Genomic DNA, 21,791 nt, shown 5'->3' on the forward strand with positions numbered 1-21,791 from the left:
GCTTGGGTAATAATTGTTGTAAAGCATTAGTTATAGAGAATGCTGTATAGAGATATGCCCCATATGTAAAAATGCATGCATTTTCACTATTATTATTATTATCATTATATTAAATTACTATTAATTATTATTATTATTATCATTATTATTACTATTAATATTATTATTATTATCATTATTATTATTATTACTTCTTTAAGACAACCACCTGTCTAAGGTGGCCGTTCTGATCCTCTACAAGGGATGGCTGTCATAGACAATGTTTACTGCACTGTCAACCAGAAGAATGACATTCCAATAACCTTGGTCACAGTGGAACCTTTTTTTAAAATAGTTTTAGTAGAGGTTTTACGGTACTCTCAACTGCATTAGGTCATATGAGCGCCAGCAGATTAGAGGTGTTACAAGAGAGTAACAAACATTAAAAAGAAGAAGGGGAGATAAGGACGACAGATGTTTGATAGGAAAAAAGAAGCAAACCACACCAAAGCACCCGTCAACCACCCACACAGTGAAACCATCGACTCATATCCTCGTAAAGAGTAAAACATGTATTTACTAATGTCCTGTCTTGTGTGTATGAGTGACTGCACCTAATATTTGTTTAGTTACAGGAGAGTAACAAACACAAAAATGAAGGAGGGGAGGTAAGAACGATAGAGGTCAGATAGGAAAGAAGGAGCAAACCACACCAGAGCACCCGCCAACCATCCAACCTAACCTTTGTAACTTTCCACTGCCACTGTAAAATGACCAAGACAAATTTCTCCCTGTGAGATGAATAAAGATTATCATTGTCAGGGTCTGCAGAACACAGAAACAAAATAACAACAAAACAATATACATGTAAACAGTTAAAAAGAATCCACTTAAACATGGAACTACAGATCTATTTTAAACCACACATTGGCGTGAACACTTTTTTTTTTCAAAGATTTACAATTACAGTACCACTCAATCTTAAAGCATTAAAGTCTAGTCAGAAACACCACCAGGCAACCCTCCACCTTCTTCAATTGCAAATATTAAATATCTTGACTTCTATTCAAAATAAATTTGTAGTTGTTTTCATGAAAAGCAATTCAAGTATAAATAAGTGTTAAGATTAGCCATTTACAAAAACATTGATGAGCCTGATTTCACGGTGTTGTGACACACACACACACACACGCACACACACAAACACCTCCTGTTTGTTCCTTCAAATAAGACTCACAGAAGTCAACAAAGCCTATCACACTCCACACGCAAACATAAGAGCTGACCACACAATGTCACACGACACATATAGTAGCTTTGTAGCTGGCTGTTGACCAAGACATTCATTCAGCAAACCGGACCCCATTGTGAAATTGACAAAACTCTTTGATTTTGGAGGATTTATCAAATTTAGCCAAAATGGCAGCTTTTGGCTCCTCAATGGCGAAACATCAATCCACCCTCAAATGTATTAAGCCATATATGATGTGTCAAGACAGAGGAATATCGGCATGTCGTCTTACTTGGTATATAACACAAAAGGCTAACACTAACAGCGTCAGCTTACCAGCTTGTCCCACTCCTCAAACATCCTCCGAACATCCCCATTGAGACCAAAGCCAAGCTCATTTACTCTATCCCTACCTTGACCAACCAAGGCGAGATGAGATGTCTAAGGAGAGCCGTCAACAAAACCAGACAGGCCATGATCAGAAACAACAGGATCAGAGAAATGATGAGACCTACACCTGTTCTCCACTAGATTCAGAGGCAAACAATGGGGTGGTTAGGACATCTGACATTTATGACACCTCACCAACTTGCCAGTATCAGGGTACAAGGCAAGACGAAGACCAAGGAAAACCTGGATCAAAGGTGTGAAGGATACCCTGAAAACGTACAGCATTCCACCCAGCCAGGCCACCCAATTTTCTAGAGACAAAAAGCTTTCTCCCCTCAATTCCCTAGAGGTACAAGAGGACGGATGAAATAAAGTAAGTAAGTAAGTACATATTAGTAAAGTAAACCTTAGAAAATACTTAAGTTGTTTTGGGACTTTTTTGTGGTAAAAATGTAGAAGACTCAGGATGCCTGGCAGAGTAGAAAAATTGAGAAAGCACCGAGTCACACCTGCGGCAGCAAACCAACACCCTTGGAATGTCAAAACTGGACCTCACGTCTTCTGCGTGTGAAGGTGAGGTGTTTAGCTGCTACACCACAGACGCCGATATGCAATGAACATTTCAGAACTCTACTTTCTCAAGGCATCTAAAACATGAGGAGGGCAAGTTATACAAGAACCTGTTTCTAACAAAATGACGTCACAAGGTGCAAAGGTCACTTCATCACAAGGTGCAGAGATCACTTCATCATTAGGTTCAGGGGTCACTACATCACTTGGTTCAGGGGTCACTACATTACGAGGTTCAGAGGTCACTACATTACGAGGGGTCACTACATTACGAGGTTCAGAGGTCACTACATTACGAGGTTCAGGGGTCACTACATCACTAGGTTCAGGGGTCACTACATTACGAGGTTCAGAGGTCACTACATCACAAGATAGAGAGGTCTCTACTGAACTGGAAGAGCTGGAGTCTGTATTGCTGTCAACACAATCCTTCAAGTCCCCTAGTGAGTTGAGGTTTGAGCTCTGCACGATATTCCGGTCAAATTGAACTTTTGTCTCAGGCTTGCACCTAACAGAATGGACCCTCTGCGGCCTGTTCAGCTCATTGCTCCATGCTTGGACCGAGTAGATGGCTCGGGGAGCACTGTAACTTCTCTCCAAGTTTGATACAGCTGCAGCCCCACTTTTGCAAGAAGCTGCTGGAAAACACAGCAAAGTAGTGTCCTCTCTCGTCAACCCATCTGTACGTCTCCCCACATTCTCATGAGGAGTACTCTTCATTTTCAGAGCAGTGCACTGAGGCGATTTTGGATCCCTCAGCGAGTTTAGATTTATATGTGACCCTGAGTTCATCTGTCCGTCGTGGCAAGGAAAAACTGGCGGGACAAGAGACGCTTCCAGGACTTGTAAGGGAGCGCCGTCTAACATGTCCTCACCACCTTCAGCCTCCTGACCAGAACTACAAGCTGTCAGACGGGTCAAGGAGTCAGGGCCATCGCTGCCACTGCCCCTGCTTTGACCAGATCCATTAGAATCTTCAAAGTCCCTCGAGGAACTTACAACTCTCTTGGGAACAGTAAAGGCCTGAAGTCTTTCCTTCAAGTTCTCTATATCATGAGAGAGTTCATTGAAACTAACTGCACCTGCATCCTGTGGGCTAATGTGAACATCTACCGAAGCAAAAGACAAATTTGGAGGATTCACATCGGGGTGTAAACGCAAAGAGTAGGACGTCTCCAGGACTTCAGATTGGCTGTCCACATCAAAACTTGAACCGAGACAAAGCATGAAGCTGCTGTCCGAGGTGCCGTCTAAATCCACAGCGGGCTCACCACCCCGCAGACTTCTACAGTCACCCGAGTCAGGCAGTGACGGTAAGAAAGACACTTCAATGTGGTCAGAGTTCATTAAACCTTCAAAGGGGTGCTGTAAGTCACAGTCCAGTAACTTATCATAAACATTTTCGTTTTGGTCTACACTTTCTTGCTCACCTTCACTTGTGTGAACATTCACCGACAGAATGCATTTACTCCTTGCATTATTGACGCCAGCACTGTCTTCCTCCTTTGATTTATCCTGGGATGATGAAATCCTTTCAGCAGAAGGATTGCATCTGCTTCTGCTTTTCTGGTCTCTGGCCCATGCTGGTAAGCTGATGTATTCGTAATCGGAACAATGATCACCATCTTTCTCAACACCTGTCCCTGTCTCTGTCCGACGATGGAAAGCTGGAGTGTGGCGGACTTTCATTTGCTCGGGGAGAACAATATTTGAGGAGCTAACATCAGTCTTTGAGGTTTCATCTGCAGGATTCCAGGCGCCAGGATTAGTCACTGGGGCACCACCAGCCATATCTATCATTTTGGTATCTGGTCTTGTCAGCGAGAGTGGATAACTCTCCTTCAAAATTCTTCTTCCTGCAGCAGGTCTCGAACTCTCGCCAACACTATGCCTGTCATGCTGCCTACTAGCCGAGATGTCTCCTTCCTGACCTTTATTCATATATCTCGGCGGCGCGACAAGATCCTTGTTCAAACCAATGTGAATGTCCTGGCTCATGAGGTGAGGCCTGGGAGGAGGATCCCCATACATTCGCATGCACTCCTCCTCCTCCTCCTCTTCATTTGCCTGCCTCTCTCCTTTCTTCTTTCCTTTCTCCTTGCTTTTCTCCATCACAGGCGTCGGGCCTTGGAGTGCAGGCGTGGCCCCCTTGGCTGGGTCAGAATTGTATCTGATAAACAAAACAAAAAAAGGAAAACGTACATGTAGATTAAAGATTTTACTAAAGAAAAGATGATAAACATAACCATTTTTGTCATGACGAGGAGGAAGTAGGCACCCGTCAATTTTGGGGCATCTGGCGTTATTGTTATCACCTGAAAGCTTGTTCATTTACTGTGTTTTCAATAAAAGAGAAATGCCCAACATGTATCTTGAATAGAAGTCGAGATATTTGTGACTGAAGGAGGTGGGGGTCGCCTGATTTCAGAGGTAAAATTAGCAAGAAAATGACCACCAAATATCTTGAGACTCCTTGAAAACTGAAAATCTACATATCATGTGCCTTTAATCAATGTTTTTCAGTAAAATTCACATGGATGTGTGCATTCATATAGGCATAAAGGTATTAAACCAAAGAGCAAAATATCGATAAAAATTGCCAAACTGGCGAAAAAATATCTCAATCTCCGATTTCAATAATCAGACGAGTGCCTGATTTCACCATGGTGCGTCACATTTGTTTCAGTACGAGTTTTACAGCACTTGCAATACAAATCAGTCGATCAAGAGCAGAAGATTAGAGGTATTACTAGAGAGTATCATAACAAAGGAGAAGAGATAAGGACAATAGATGTTTGATAGGAGGCCATGGACAGCCAGCCTGCCTTTATCACATGTTTAACTCCTTATCTTCGGCAAGCCACTCCTACCGGCGAGCTGCTCACAGCGGCTCGGGCACATTCCTTTCTGACGACTTTGACAACAAATCACTTTTCAAAGTAATGTCCCTTTTTTGTATCAATTTTACACGCAAATCATTTTCAAAAGCAGATTTCTGAAATATTAAGTGCATTTTCTCAAATATAATTAGCCTGGTACCTGTAATAACCAAATCTGCACTTACTTGGAAAGTCTCAGTACATTATCTTGATTAGTAGCTCAGATTTTAAGATTTTAGTGATGAAAAGAGTTTCAAAAATAACGTTTTGAGAAAAAACACATTAAAAGATGTCACTGTATATTTTGAGGGTTTGTTCTTTCTAGAGGTTCCAGTACCATTTGCACTATTATTTCTAATCACATATATATATAAAATCTAATTTCTGTACACCTACATATAACCTCATTTATAGAAGTTCAGTGAACCAAGCAGACACAAAATGTAACAAAAAAGAGAGGAAAAGTGACCAAGCAGTCGTATAAATTTTGCAAGAGGGGGGTGAGGTCGCTTGAGACATATTTTCACCTATTTCATCAATTTTTCTTACCAAAAGACCAGAAAAACTGATTCAGCAATGATCAAAGGTGTTAAAAAGCTGCTTTCCAGAAAATCAATAATTTCATCGAAAACTGACCAAAAACGCTACCCGCTAGACCCCTTAACCATAACCGTACGTCGTGTTTTACTATCGTATCCATATGACATGCGAAACTCTGTGCCACCACTTTCCAAAGAGGAAATTTACTCATTAATCCGATCCATATGCTTTGCATAGCAGTCTGTCAAAAAGATATCTTGAGAAATAATGAAAGTTTCAAAGAGACATTTGTACTATAAGTATTCTAAAATGCGAAGAATGCAACCCCGGGGGTACAAAATGACCCCAGGGCGTATGGATACGGTTAACTGATTCAAACCAAAGCACCGCTCACAGTGCCTGACTGCCTCATGAGTTTTGACGTAGAAGAACTCTGACCAGCTCTTATAGACTAATATTGCTACCTTTCTGCACATCACATTTCTCTCTTCTTTTTTCCTTACCACTTACATATCAATCTTTTATTTTTATTATTGGTGTCATTGAATAGTTTGTTTTTTTCAATATCTATATATGTAACACATAGAGGCTTTATCAAATTCAGATATTTCTTTATTAACTTTTTTGTGAGACCACCCATGAGGTAAAAAAAGCAGTCACAAATTATTTGCGTCCGGAGTCAAAATTATTTGCAGACTGAATCAGTTGAGCAGACTCCACTGCACCATCATAAAAACTAAATCTACCTGGATTCCTGGCTACTGTTGGTGCTACCCGCGTAAACTTGTGTAGCTGCATCAGACTGGGGAGCTCTTTGGTGTCGAACATCAGGAAGTGTGGGCAGCTTTCGCTTAGGTCTGTTTGGAACGTGTGCTTCTGCAGGAACGCGAATGTGTCCCCAGCTTCCATCCACAGTTGATCGAGCTGGAGTTGGAGTAGAGGGATTGCCTGGTGAAAATGACAATAGAGTATAGGTTGAACGCCCCAATCAACACTGTTAGGTTATTTAAGAGGCCAGACTTCAGAGTTTAACGTCCATCTCCAAAAGGACCGAGCCAAGTGGAAAATTCGAGAACAGTGCCTTTCCAAAGGACACAACATTAAATGGACCGAGCAGAGGCTCAAACCTCCGAACCCGCAATTTCTTGAATGAGTCCAGTAGCCTAACCACTAGGCTACAGACACCACAGAATTACCTGGAAGCAAACTGAAATATTGAACTTTAGAAACTCCAGAAAATAAAGTCAAAATTGTCCAAGGCGGCCAAGAAAAGTGACAGTCTTTGACAGCTGGACATCATACAGCGACATTATAATTATAATGTAAAAAAAAAAAACCCGCCAGGTATGAAGTTGCAAGTTGACTTTTTAAACGGGTGATTATCTTATACAGGTCATATAAAGGTGGCTGTTTTAGCAGGTTCTGTATTAGAATTTATCATCATTGTCAGCTACTTGATATCTCTGTAAATCGACAATAAAGATTGGTCTCATCCTCTCTATACCTCTCTCTCACCTTTTCTCTCTGTCTCTGTCTCTCTCTCTCCCCCTCCCTCCTTTACCTCCTCGTGGCTCACTTTTCCAGACCTCCAAGGACACTTCAAACAGCTCAAAGACAAGACATTGTCTTTTGCTGAGGTCAGCAGAAATAACTTCCTTCCTTTGATCCACAGCTTGGGGATCCCTGTTATAAGAAGCACCAGTAAATGGGGATTACGTAAGGGGTGAAGGAGTTTATGTAAAATAGAGATTCGTGGAAAAGTTGATTTATGTTTAGTTTAGTTTTAGTAGAGGTTTTACGGCGCTCGCAACTGCATAAGGTCATATGAGCGCCAGAAGATTAGAGGTGTTACAAGAGAGCAACAAACATAAAAAAGAAGAAAAGGAGATAAGGGTGATAGATGTCTGATAGAAAAGAAGAAGCAAACCACACCAGAGCACCCGCCAACCACCCACATTGATTTATATGAACTGAGAGATGTAAAACAGAGATGTATATGAATACAGATATTGATATGTGAAGCATCAGGAAGAAATCAGGTGCTCGTCAAAATAGTGAAACCAAAGAAATCAACAAATTTTCCGTCCATTTGGCAATTTGTATCAATTTTTGTTTTGGGCTCAACGCGTTATATTTCCACTTCAAAAATAATTTCTATTATTATTACTACTTATAAACTGACACCTTTCTTCATGCTCCATAAAACCATACAATATTGTTTTCTTAGGAAGTTGACAACCCTCTTCCCCACTCTAAACGTCTTTCACAAACACCATCCTTTAGCTTTGTGAGTGGCTTCATCACATGTTTTTTGAAGTAATGACTTGTAATCTGGAACTCTTTGCACCAGGATCGCAAAGAAATAACAAATCTTAATAATAATCTTAATACTTTTAAGCGATTGCTCAAGACTCATTTGTTTAATTCTTGGTTAGTAAGTGCTGATATGTTGGGTTTTTTACTGCTGTCCTTACATGTATATGTATATATATAATTAATGTATGGTTGTGAAAGTTCTTAATGTGCTTGAACTGGTTTTCCTTGTTACTGTGAAATATTTTATCCTGTGTGAATCTGGAGGTCCTGAGTGCAAGTTGCCCATGTTAAAGATCCCTTGATGGTCTAAAATCGATAAGAGTAGGCTTTGGCCAGCACTGCGCAAAATTCAAAATTTCCTACCTATCCCACGTGCTCCTATGACCATATGCAGTTGCAAGTGCAATAAAACACTTACCAAAAAAAAACCCAAACTCCACTCCTGTGTCTTTATGTTTATGTCAGTTCTTAGTCTTAAGCCGAAAAACATTTAGTGAAAGTAGTCGAGTCGATTTGTTAAAAAATAAAGAACCATTCCGTCAAACTGAGGAAATCAATTTCCATGATCAATGAGTAAAGAGACATCTTGCTAAAAGAATGTGCCATAATTTGAGCAGTTCTTCAGACCTCTAAATATGCAGTCTTACATCAATTTGGGGCTTGGTGGTGCAGAGACAATTTGTTTCTAAAATGACTCTTGATTCTCTGGCCTTTGGGTTTTTTTTGAATTTCTCAATTCCAACAACAAGATGATCAGTCCCATTAAATTGTGATACCAAAGACTCTGGGTTACATAAAATTAAACTGATAAAAAAATAACAGACCTACAGCTCTAGTGTTGTGACTGAAACGTAAATAGAAAGACAGAAAGATAAATGAACAAATCTACAGCTCTAGCATTGTGAATGAGACGTAGATAGAAAGATAGAAAGATAAATGAACAAATCTACAGCTCTAGATCAATAGACAGACAAACAGATTTACAGCTCTAGCGTTGTAACGGAGTCGGCCCCTGCTATGACTCACCATCCCGTCCTGAGGAGAACATGCGTGTCGTCCACAACCTCTATCATTAAAAAGATATCGGCCTTGACCTTGTGAAGCTGTCCACGCACCTCAGGGAAGTCCTGGGAGCCAGTGAATTTGACGCCCCCTCCCCTCGCCACAATGCTATCATAGGGGGACACACAGACCCGAAAGTAGCCCATGCTGGGTTCTGAGGGTATGCGGGACACTCGGAGACGGAAGCTGGCGCCTTGGCTCAGCCAGTTGTTGCGGAGGCTCAGGCAGATCAGGGAGGTGGGGCTGTCGTGCTTCAGCTTTGCAATGGGCCCGTGGACGTTCACGTGATGGCTGACCAGACACAGAAACACTACAGTTTTATTACATTCATTTATATATTTTTTGTGTCACGACGTGGTGGAATCAGGAGCCTGTCAATTTTTTAGCAAGTGGAGTTATGGGTATCATTGGAAAACTTATTTATTTGCCGCACTTCCAATGAAACGATATCCATCTATCTAGAATAGAACTCAAGATATTTGCTGAAATGATATCCATCTGTCTAGAATAGAATTCAAGATATTTGCGATTAAAGGAAGTGAGTTCGCCTAGCTTCAGTGGTGAAAGTTTGGTAATTCCAATAGCTAGAGAGTCCTTGAAAACAGAAAAATGACATATTTTGTGCCTTTAATCAATGTTTTTCATTACAATTCACAACTGAAATGTGTTTTTATATGGGCATTAAAGAGGTTAAAATAAAAAAATTAATATTCGATAAAAATTTCCAGACTGGCGGGAAAATTGTCTGTTTCTCCGAATTCTATATTTTGACGAGCGCCTGATATCACCACACTGCCTAACATTCATATTTTTATTTTTGTTGGCTTTTTCCAGGGGTGGTGGGGTGGGGGGGGGGGGGTATTTGAGGAGGTGGTGGGGAGTGGGTAGAGGTAGATGTCCTGAACAATCATGTTTGTTGATAACACAGCGGACCACAGACACAGAAAGACAACAGTTCTGTTAGGTTTATTTATTTATTAGTGTCACGAAGTGGTGAAATCAGGCGTTCGACAATTCTTGGGGATATATGGAGTTATTGGTATCATTTTAAAGTTTGTTTTTAAAGTCTTGCTTTTGAAGAAAAAAAATAAATACCAATCCATCTTAAACAGAAGTCTAAATATTCCTGATAGAAGGACGTGGGGATCGCCTGGTTTTAGAGGAAAAGTCAGTGACAAAATGGCCGCCAAAGTTAAGTGACTTCTATAGCTTGAGAGTCTTTGGAAATAGAAAATTTACATTTTTTTATGCCTTTAATAAATGATTTTCAGGAACATTTACACAGAGATGTGTTTTTAAACGGACATTGAAATTGATGAACCTAAAAAAAAAATCGGTAGGGGAGGGGGGAAGTGCCCTGAACAATCATGTATGTTGAAAATGTTCACTTGCCAGCTGGTAACAGAGAAAGTGAGTTGCTGTTTTGTTATGATTGGGTTTATGGGGGTTTTCTAACTTGGGTGTTTCTTTTTTTGGAGGGGGGGGGGGGGGGGGGGGGTTAAATAGCTGAGTATGGTTTTGTTGGAGATTGGGGGGGACAGACGGACTTCCATGAAATGAAGTGGAGGGCTGGCGTTTAGTGAGCATTACATAACACTCGTACTCAAATAATGAAATTCACAGTAAGAACAACGGACATTACTGTGCCAGTACGGATGAGTAAGTACAGCGCACAGTCAGAAGACCTACCTGCAGAGCTGCTGGTGAAAGGACGGGCAGAATGAAGAGCTGAATCTGGACAAAGACACCTCCACATCACCAAATGCTATATCGAAGCCTAAGACAGTATATGGCCCAGCTTGTAATTGATACACCGCCTGGAAGTCAGAAAAAGAAACAATGATGACTGGAATTAACTGATTCAGCCCGCACATAATTCTGACACCGGACCCAAGTAATTTTTTATAAATCGCTTCATGACCTCACGGGTGGCCTCATAAAAAGTCAATAAAGAAATCTCTAAATTTGATTTTAAACACCCTACGTGGCAGATATAGAAATATTGAAAATAAAAACTATTCAACGACACAAGAAGAAAAGGGTTGAAATGTAAGTGGTAAGGGGAAAAAGAAGAGAGAAATGTGATGTGAAGAAAGGTAGCAATATATAAGAGCTACTCTGAGCAGCTCTGGGTAAAAAAAACAGGAGACAGTCAGCCACTGTGAGGGACAATGCAGGCTGAATCAGTGATGAAAGGTCAACAGGCAGACAAAACGCTGGCTGGCATGCAGGCAGAAACAGACAGATAAATAGATGGATGATGGATGGGTGGATGGGTGGGTAGGTGGGTGGATGGATGGATGGACGGATGGATGAATGGATAGATGGTTAAATAGCAATACCTTCCAATATCCACTTAAACGCTCCTTTTCATTGAGCTCCAAAAACCTCCCGTTTGGTGCCAATGAACAGTCAAAGTTTCTCAAAAAGGCAATGCGAAACCTTAAGGGTTTGCAGAATTTTCCAAGGTGCTGTCCCGATTCAAGCCAATTTACTGCGTCTTTTTTACTGGGGAATGCACCAAGCTTGATGACACCTGAGTAGGAGAGGATCCATATTTGAGTAAGAAATTGAAAAAGCTGAAACAAGAGACATGAAAAGTAGCTCTATGAACAGACTGACACGATTACAAACAAGAAGAAGAGAGATAAACCAATCGACAAGTGGACATGCATATATTATAATATGTGTGTATGTGTGTGCGCGTGTGTCTGTGTGTGTGTTTTTGTGTGATGTGTGTGCGTCTTTATATGTTGGAATCAGGCGCTCATCAATGTTTTGGCGAATGGAGTTATTGAATCTTAACACTTGTTTATGTTTGACTTGCTTTTGTTGAAAAAAATACCCTTTATCTTGAATAGAAGTCAAAATATTTGTGATTGAAGGAGGTAAAAGTTGTCTGGTGAAGATATAAAATTTACAATAAAATAGCCACCTAAGTCTGGTGATTTCCATCAACGGTGTGTCCTTGGAAATTTAAAATTTACAATTTTTTGTGTCATTAATCAACGTTTTTCAGTAAAGCCCACACAGAAATGTGTTTCTAAATGGATATAAAAAGTGTTGAGCACCCCTCACCCCCCCCCCCCCCCCCCCCAACCAAAACAAAAATACAAACATTAAAAAAAAAAATCAAAAATAGAGAACTTTTAATTGAGCAAGGTGAGGAAACACAAAAAGGAGAAAATTGCCTTGGAAGTTGAGCCACACGTTTCCATAGCAATGGGGGTCTTAGAATTGAGATAGAGATTTGAAAGTTATAGTCGTTTATTTTTATCTTAAATGAAGCAGAAGACATCAAACTTTCAATTGATCCAAAAAACAAAAACTTCATGGAAAACCACTTTTTAGTTTTTTGCCTTTTGAGCCTCGTAGCTGAAAATAGCACACTGTGTCTTACGACTGATATTGACTGGGGGAGACAGATATGTCGTGCATATACATAGCAAACAGATGTATGGTTGGGAAATAGGAAGTGGCTGTCTGTACAGGTGATTATCTTACGACATGTGGCCGTTAAAGCAGGTTCAATTGTATATTATGTAAAATAAAATATTCAAGAACAAAAAAACTGTATTTACAAAAAGCGTTAAACTGAAGCAGAATTAAAACGTAGCTGCAGCATTAATCATTTAAATTGTTCAAACAGAAGCATGAAAAAGAAAAAAAAATTATGATTGTAACAGGTTTTTTAAAAACTCTAATTCATTGTACACATTTTTTAAAGTTAGGCTTTAAAAATACTACAGACCTGTCCCGCAACAAGACAGCTGGAAGGTTTGTCCAGGTGTCAACGGTTCTTGCATTATGCACTGACCATGTGCCTTAGTGTACTTGTTTGTGGACAGGAACCCTCTCTGCACAGAGACATTTTCTCCACGAAACTTGTGCGAGAAATGAGCCTTGCGGAAGAATTCGCGCTTGCCAAGGGAAACAATGCTCAGATAGTGATTTTCTTGTGCATCAGGAGATGCCATTTTGTCAGTTGTAACCCTTGGTCCTGAAAAGTGGGGGTAAAAAAATGTCATCTATTACGATCAAGTAAAAAGTAAATGTAAGTACTGAAAATTCGTTCGACAATTCTGTGTTTGTGTTCGAGCTTCGCATTAATTTCTTACAAAGATAGAGAAGGAAAAAAAATGGGACCGCAGGCACAGTCTGACGGATGCGTGATTTAGAAACTTCTGTGTTCAACCTCTCTGGTTATACTGTACTTCGTTATATATATAAATACACATGATAAATGCTGCCATGGATAATGTAGATTGTGTAAATAATACAAAAAAAGGCCTATTCGACCTCAAAAGCAAAAAATTGGTTTAATCAGTAAAGACAATAAGGTGCTCAAAGCATCATTTTAATATAGAGCTATCAGTGTCAGTGGGGAACCGGAAACCAAACAGAGAAACTTCTGCTGCAGGATTGCATAATATATATCGTCCCTGTCAGTTGCTAAACGTGTAAGTCCATTGAGGCAAATTTTACAGGAGCGACAAACGCGTTTAGAGCTTTCATTATTTTAACATGGCTTGTGAATCTTTGACTTACTTGTTTACAGCACGAATCTTTCAGTTTATTTATTTTTAAAACTATGCAAAGGACTTTGAAGACTTTGAAGAAATAAGGCAGATTGGTTTTATAGATTCTAGGTGCATTTAACTTTTGCAAGTAATATTGATTGATTGAATTAATTGGTTAATTAACTATACATCTGGTTGATATTATTCTTATTTTCCAGTCCTTTCACACTTTCAACACCAAGCGACTGTAGGCCTATTGTAAGTAAGAGGATTATGACGAAAGACAACAGAAGAAAACCCTTAGAATGACAAAGTGTAGATTGTGTGAGAAGTAGCAAAGCATACGGGAGCAGCCTTCCAATCACCCAACAAATTACGAAAAGGAGCCAGTTCATTCTTTCAAGCAAATTTTCAACTGTATAAAAGTAATGCTATAACTGTAACACATGATATAATATAACAGAACATTTTATATAATAAAAAAACACATCAATTAAATATCACCGAGTAGAAATTGAAAATGATTCCATCTTATATCATTCAACCTTCCTCGCACCCCCCACTCCCCAAAAAAAAATTCCCTAAGAAGACTTATTCAAGTTAATGATCCAGAACTATATCAACTAAAGAACTGCCTGAAAAAACAATTATCGAACCAGTATTCATAGTGGAGAGAAGGAAAAGGTGGAGCTGGATTGGACATGTCATTAGAATGGACCCAAATGCCACTCCCAGGATAGCCAGAGGAACAAAAAAAGGAGGCCGCCCGCTGGAGACCCGGCGAATGAGCATTGAACAGGAGATGAAGTTCAAGGGATGGTCATGGGGACAGATCAAGAGATTGGCCTTAGACAGGGAGAGATAGCATTCCACCGTATCAGCCTTATGGGCTGCGCAAGCACCGTGAAGATAACAAGAAGAAAATTTGTATAATAATTGTATAAAAAATTGATTGCTTTTATAAAGTGTATTGTTAAGGATATTCCCGGTTCAGTCTTGTTTCAACTTGTCATAAAATACCCAACATTCCGATGATATTACTTTCAAATGTTTGAATTTGGCATTTGAGATGCTCCTGCTGGCATAAAACAGCTTCTTGGGAGTGGCAATCAGTGCTGTAGACTGATTTCTTTTCTCTGGAAACTCTGACCATTCGTCCCCGAATCCAAGTTTATGGAGTATTTTTCCATTAGGCAGGTATTTCAGAGCCCTGATGTCAGTGACTGTAGCATCCCCAGCTTTCTTTCCTGGACGGATGCAACTAAGGGTGTTCACACCATCAAAATTTGAGAAATACTCAACAGAGTGTGGAAATGGCTTTCTTCAGGCTTCTTCAATTAATCAAACATAGTCGATTGGAAGGAAAATCTTCTTATTCTTTATTCGTCTTTCGATAACGCAGTGGACGTCATCCACCTCCATCATTGTGTGGCCCCTCTCAAGTATTTTCTGCTTTACTTCCTTGTCATGCATCACGGAGAACCTGGAAAGAGCAGTGGCTAATGTTTTGTTTCTGTTCTGAAAAGTACATCTATCGGAATAGATGATGTACCTATCAAAAGACAGATCACTTTCCAGGTAATCCACAATGCAAGAAGCAAATTCGTGAGCAGTCAAGCCCCCTTCCGCCTCGTGCCAGACATGGCATTGGACGCCAAGTGACTATAAATCAAATATTGTGAAGTTATGGACACAGAGTCTGGTCCTATAGTATAATGCCGATGCTTTCAGCATGGGGCAAAGCAAAACTGACAGTAGATCCACAGTAATGACCTTTGTCGTGTCGTTATTTTGGACCATTTCCTCATCTGCTGCCATCTCTTGCTGTGCCCTTTCTTTCTTTTGCCCATGAGCAAGATATGTCTTCATCGACATTGCCTTCTTTGCACGGTTTGAAAAGAGAAAGATTCATTTTCTGTAATTCATCGTCAAGAATTGGACGAGTAAAAGCCTCCATCTTCTTTTCTTTACATTTAGTTTCATAGAGACGAAATAGATCGGTCCTGCTCTGGAAAACTGCCTCTAAATATAGCTTGGAGCTTTTCTTTCGGCAATAGTGATACTCCGTTTTAGGCAGACTTTCAAGGAAGGCTCTCAGATGTAATCGCGCATCAGAGTCAGATGCTGGTCTCCGAGAAGACTCATTCCCTGTTGATAAGCCATCACCTAGTCCTCCGCGATGGTGTCTCACATACCGTACTAGTCCTTGAGTCTTATTGTGGACAAAAACGTCTGACAGTAGACCCTGAATCTGCCTCAACTGGTTTTCAGAGAATACTACAGGGACGTAGTCCTACAGGATGCTGCAGACGCTGCTTTTCTGTTTGGCTGGCACCTCGCATACATGTCCATGCAAAAATACACCATTCTTTGGCCAGGGCAGCGACAATAAGAAATAAAATATTTCCTACCTCTCTTCTTCTGTGACATTCGAACACTGATTACACTTAGCCTTGCAAGAGCATCGTTCCCCCAAAGTTCTTCCATCCTTTTCAACGTTCTCAAACCCTGTATCGCCTTCCTTCATAAGATTGCCCCGTTTCATGTTTCTTGCATTCACAAATCTCTCCCAGTTTTCCCTTCCAAGCTTTCTTTTCTTTCCCTTGATTACTCTCATATTATCGCTGTCATTTCCATCACCACACGATTGATCAACAAGAGCTTCACCTCTATCAACACGTATATTGGAATCAACATGTTCGCCTCTCTGGTCAGTGATATTCAAATCCAAATCTTCATCATGCATGTTGGAATCAACAATTTCACCTATAGGATCAGTGACATTTAACAACTCAAAAGCTTCAAATCTACCATCATACATATTGGAATAAAAAAACTTCATCTACACCGTCATATGCATTCGCATTATGATTTAGAACATTTTCTCTGCTGCAATCAGCATTCACAAAAAGAGACCCATATCTACCATCACGCACATTCAAATCATGAGCCTTATCTCTAGCATCACATATTTTCACATCAAGAACCTTTTCTCCACTAACATTTACATTCACATCTGTTTCTCCATCATCATGTATAGACATACTCAAATCAAGAACATTCTGAAAATGACTAGAACTATCGTCATGCAGGTTAGCAGCAGTTTCAGTGACTACATTCTTCTCAATAGCCTTATTGTAATCAAAAGACACTAAATCACTGCTATTCACTGACATGTCTAACAAATACAAATGAATAAATGATATATCTTAAAAATTGTCAAGTGGTTCATACAGAGAAGACTCGTGGGCATGTCCCTCTGAGGAGTGAGGACAGGCATTTCCCTTAGAGAGGTGCTGGGTATGTCCCCTGGACTGTGGACATGGAAGCTTCACTGGAGGGTTTGCTGCTACCTTTTTAGACAGCTGTAACAGTTTATAGCCTCGTGAAAAGTGGTTCATGACTGAAATATGAATAATGATATAAAAAGTTATTAAATGTATAATAAAGTATGCTTCTTCTAAAGTAAAAGTAATTTTGAATGTTTCAAAATAATCCCCACTTTCAATGGCGTTTGACTTTGGGAAACTCTTATCTTATAGCGGGTTAAAATATAATAACGATCAATCCACAATGCTGAGATACATCTATGACTAATTAAAACCTAACATTAATCAACATTGATGAGATCTGAACCTGTGACTAACAATATTCAATGACTAATCTATATTGTTGAGATTTAAATGGTGTCAACGGGGTTAACCTTTCACATGAAAACTAAACGCGCAAGTCTTGACAATCTCCTCGCACGTCACCATGAAGCTTTCAGAATTATAGGCGACTTTGTAAGCTCTAAACCCAGATGTCACAATGTATCACACAAAACAAAGATTTATCTAAATAAACACATAATAATTTCGAAAAGTATCTTACATACACATCTTAATATGATGGAAGAAATGGCATAAACTCACCTGTAGGCTGTTACTTGAACCAAAAATGAAACAAAATTATTGTTTTGAACGCAGGTGCCGGGCTGGGACTTCTGCGTTTAGAGTTTCAAATCAAGGTGAAATCTTGTTACGCGCGTTTAGAATCTGTGACAAAAAGTGCAATTTTCATTTGTTCAATTACTTTAATATTTATAGAGGAAGTGGGGGAAACCTATTGGAGTGAAATAAAACCAAAATATTATTTTCCAAAATTCAGGGCTTTATGCGTTTAGAGGCTTACAGGGACAATATGTCGCTTTTAAGGACAAGCGGGCTAACCCAGATTTCGGGGTTTCCAGAAATCTTGACCTACACCAAAAGTGGGCAATGCCCTACCTATAGAAGAATTTTGTTTTCATTGGTGCGTATATTTGTTCAGTTATAGAGAAAACTCTCCTTGTCTTTTAAAGAAACTGATCAAGTAAACAAGGGGCAAAAACTTTACCTTCGATTTTCTCAAAACAGCATTTTTCGGGATAGCCCCCGTGTGTTTTAAAGCGACCATATACTTCAGACACTAAGGAAGAAATATTGGCATAACCCTTGGCAGGGAAACCCAAAACACTAGGGGGGGGGGGGGAATTTTGGACCTGCGATGAACAGAAGCCCTAAACACTATAGTATGTGTTGTCCATTTGTGTCGCAACATGATGGAATCAGGCACTCGTCATTATTTGGGCATATATATATGGAGTTGCTGGTATCATCTGAAGGTTTAATCCTTTGTCTTGCTTTAAAGAATTTGTTTTAGTAAAGGTTTTACGGCGCTCGCAACAGCATAGGGTCATATGAGCGCCAAGGGGTGGATGTCAACAGAGAAGTCCTTACAGGGAATTAGACTTACTCTGCTCACCTCTCTAGCTTCAGCAGGTAGCCTTGTTTATTTAGGAAGTCTAGGTAACCTAGGGCAATACAAGGTATGCGCATGCGTAGTATGAGAGTTGTTAGTTACTCCTTGTTTAGTTTCATATTGCAGGCAATCATATCATATCGGGGGCAGGGTAAAAGGGGCCTCCCCCCCTGAAATGATGTGCCATAACATCTACACTAACCATTTGAGACATTTTTCAATGCCAAAATAGTGTTCAAGGTCCTAAAAGGCCACAAAATAATACCCTTTATGAGATGGGAGTGTTTCTATAAATTTACTGTGGTGGCTAGGGTAGATTCTAATATGTTTAGAATCTAGGCCTAATGAGCTACAAACGCAAGTAGGCCTATTAACGTGCTAATTGGGGGAGGACTTCCGTAACGAGCGACCACCCCAACAAACACTTCTTGTAATGAAGAAAAGACCTAACCCTACCCCAAACCCTAATGGTACCTTATCCCCTACCCCTCTGTTTACTCTGTCTCATGGTGGTCGTTCATTGGGTCTAATAATGTGCTACAAAAACAAGTTTATAATGTGCAATTGTTGCACATTGCTACGGGGTGCCCACTACGGCTGGATCAGGCTAATCGCTCGACTCAATCACCTGAAACTGAAAACAAATACGTTTGTTTTTTAGGCGATCGAGTCCGGCGATCAGCCAATTCCATTCATAGTGAGCACCCCGTATAATAATTTCGAAGTGACTATTTCTCCGAACGTTCAGGAAAATAAACTTGAAATCTATTTCTCCAAACAATTTCCGTTCTCAAGATTTTTTTGGTTATTGGCGAGAAGTTAGCGTCATCTTTCATTCTGTCATTCTGCAAGGACTGGGAAGAAGCATTTTATTGCATCGAATTCAATTTTTAGAGCTGGAGATTTTTAGATGTCTGAATATTCGGTAAATTTTTACTTAAATGCATCCAGATGCATTGATTTGAGAGCTAAACTGCCATAATTTTTGCTGTAGAACACACGTATGGCCATTAAAACCCTTGCAAATCAATTGCTTTGAAGTAAATCTATCAATCCTAATTGCCAAAACATCAAATCGTTGTGGAATGCAGGAAGGGGGGGGGGGGGGGCATGCCCCCCTGAAATCCCCCCATGTCATTTTAAATCAAGTCAAATATTACTATTTTCAAAAATCAATAACTCAATAACTATTGATTAGCGGGGAAAATGAAGGTTCTATATTCGTGTTCAGCATGCAAAATACTACTAGAAAAAAAGTATATAAAACGTGTACATAAGACGGGTGCATGTGTAAAAAAAACCCCCGAATATTCAGATAGAGGGCATATTTCAATTGTGGTTGGAGCAACATTCAAGACTAGATCTCTAGATCTAGAATATGCCTTCAAAAGGTACTGTGAGAAAACAAGACTACTCGACTTTGGCAATACCTATTTTGCATTTAGTCACCCTTACAGCAAAAACTAAATCACAAAAAAATCTCGGCGCTTTTTCAGTAGTTCCCACTCCGCAATTGTTATTCGCCGGTTTTGGCCCCAAGAGTAAGGGGGTTTCAGGGGGGTTTGCCCCCCTGACCTAATAAAAAATGGTGGGGGGTTTCAGGCATGCCCCCCTGAATTTTACCACAATTTAATGTTTTGTAGTTGTTAGGTTTGATATCTTAGCTTGCCGCGAATCAAACGTAGATCTCAATGTAGGTCAGGCTCAAATAAGGGGGGTGGGAACTACCGAAAAAGCACCAAAATCTCTATCCCCCCCCACACCTTACACACACACACGTGAGCGCGCTCGCAAGTAACCAAAAAACCTCGAGAACAGAAACCATTCGGAGAAATAGAGTTAAGTTTATTTTCTCGAACGTTCGGAGAACACACACACACTCTCTCTCTCTCTCTCTTACTTTTTACGCACTGTTAACGAGCCTTTGTTCCGGCTATAACCGGTTGGGCTCCGGTGAGGCCCTGTTATTGCCGATAACTTTTAATAGAGACAAAGAGTAGGAAAAAACGAGGATTTTAAAAATCCCTGTTATTACCGGATCCCTGTTATTACCGGGCCTGTTATATATATGGTTTCCACTGTAATTTATGCACCTAAAATGAACTTTTATCCATTCACATTGATCTGTCCATGAATGAGCTTACTGACTACTCTGCCATCAGCTGACAAAACGCCTTTTTTTCATTTTGGCGCGAAAATTTTTTATTTGATAAATCGACAGTCTGACCTGTTACCCAACTTGTGTGAACAAATCAAAGTGAAAATGTGACTAGTTTTTGAATAAATTAACATTCAAATTTCGGAAGAACGCCTTTTTTAAATGGTTACTCTGACAGAACGTCTTTTTTTAAGAGTTCGCTGACAAAACGCCTTTTTTTTTCGCCTCGGCTTTGGAAAAAAGGCGTTCTGTCAGCAAACTCTGTTCAAGGCAAAAGCCGACAAAACGCCTTTTTATTGTCTTGTTCCAACACTGTAACAGTGATTCTCGTCTTGAGTATGATCTCCCCACGCCCACCCGCCCTTCCCCCAAAACACACATACCCACACAAACTCTCTCTCTCACACACACACAAAAACACACACACACAGACACACACACACACATTACAAACACACACACACACACATTATAAACACAAAAATAAACAGACACACTCTCAGACACAAACAGACACAAATACAGGCACGCTCACACCAACACACATTTTCATAGACACACACAGACACACTCACACAGCAGACAGACACTCTCAAAGGCACACACAGCCACACTCACACACACACACACACACACACATACACTCACACACACACTCACACGCGGATGTACAGACACTCACACTGTAACAGCGCGAACACAGACACACAATCACACACACAGAAAGACACACACACTCGAAAAGACACATACAGACAGACAGATAGATAGACACACATACGCACACACACATACACACTTTTAAACACTCACGTAGACATACAGACACACACACACACACGCGCGTGCACATACACTCATACACATTCACACGTGGGTGTACAGACACATACACAGACACATACAGACACTCACACAGATGAACACAGACACACAATCACACACACAGAAAGACACACACACTCACACAGACACATACAGACAGACAGATAGACAGACACACACACACACACACACACACACACACACACACACACACACACACACACTTTTAAAGACTCACGTAGACATACAAACACATCCACACGCACTAACACACAGATTAAAACACAAACAAACATACACTCTATTACACATAACCACATACAGGCTTATACACGTACAGACGGAGAGAGACACACACACGCACACACAACAAAACACTCAAGAAAACACTCAAGAAAACACACACAAAAAAATCACTCATAAACACCAGCATACACTATCTTATACACATGCAGATGGACAGGCACACACATGCACACAAACACACATACACACTGACACCTGCACACACACACACACACACACACACACACACACAC

At 40.2% G+C, this 21,791-nt stretch overlaps 1 protein-coding gene across 1 annotated transcript in view; it reads right to left on the reverse strand.

Annotated features, from left to right (window-relative positions):
* Positions 1-773: 773 nt before the first annotated feature.
* Positions 774-21,791, reverse strand: part of LOC101859983 — a 25,595-nt gene continuing 4,577 nt past the window's right edge. Inside the window, exons 2-8 of the mRNA XM_005088835.3 lie at positions 12,719-12,967; positions 11,310-11,503; positions 10,657-10,784; positions 8,932-9,258; positions 7,151-7,272; positions 6,336-6,537; positions 774-4,340 (exon numbers count right to left, since the gene is read on the reverse strand). Of these exons, the coding sequence (XP_005088892.1) occupies positions 2,231-4,340; positions 6,336-6,537; positions 7,151-7,272; positions 8,932-9,258; positions 10,657-10,784; positions 11,310-11,503; positions 12,719-12,944 (3,309 nt within the window). The 5' untranslated portion in view covers positions 12,945-12,967 and the 3' untranslated portion in view covers positions 774-2,230. The remainder of the gene's footprint in view (positions 4,341-6,335; positions 6,538-7,150; positions 7,273-8,931; positions 9,259-10,656; positions 10,785-11,309; positions 11,504-12,718; positions 12,968-21,791) is intronic.

This window comes from Aplysia californica, unplaced genomic scaffold, assembly GCF_000002075.1.
Source record: "Aplysia californica isolate F4 #8 unplaced genomic scaffold, AplCal3.0 scaffold00001, whole genome shotgun sequence".
Lineage (NCBI taxonomy): Eukaryota > Metazoa > Mollusca > Gastropoda > Aplysiida > Aplysiidae > Aplysia > Aplysia californica.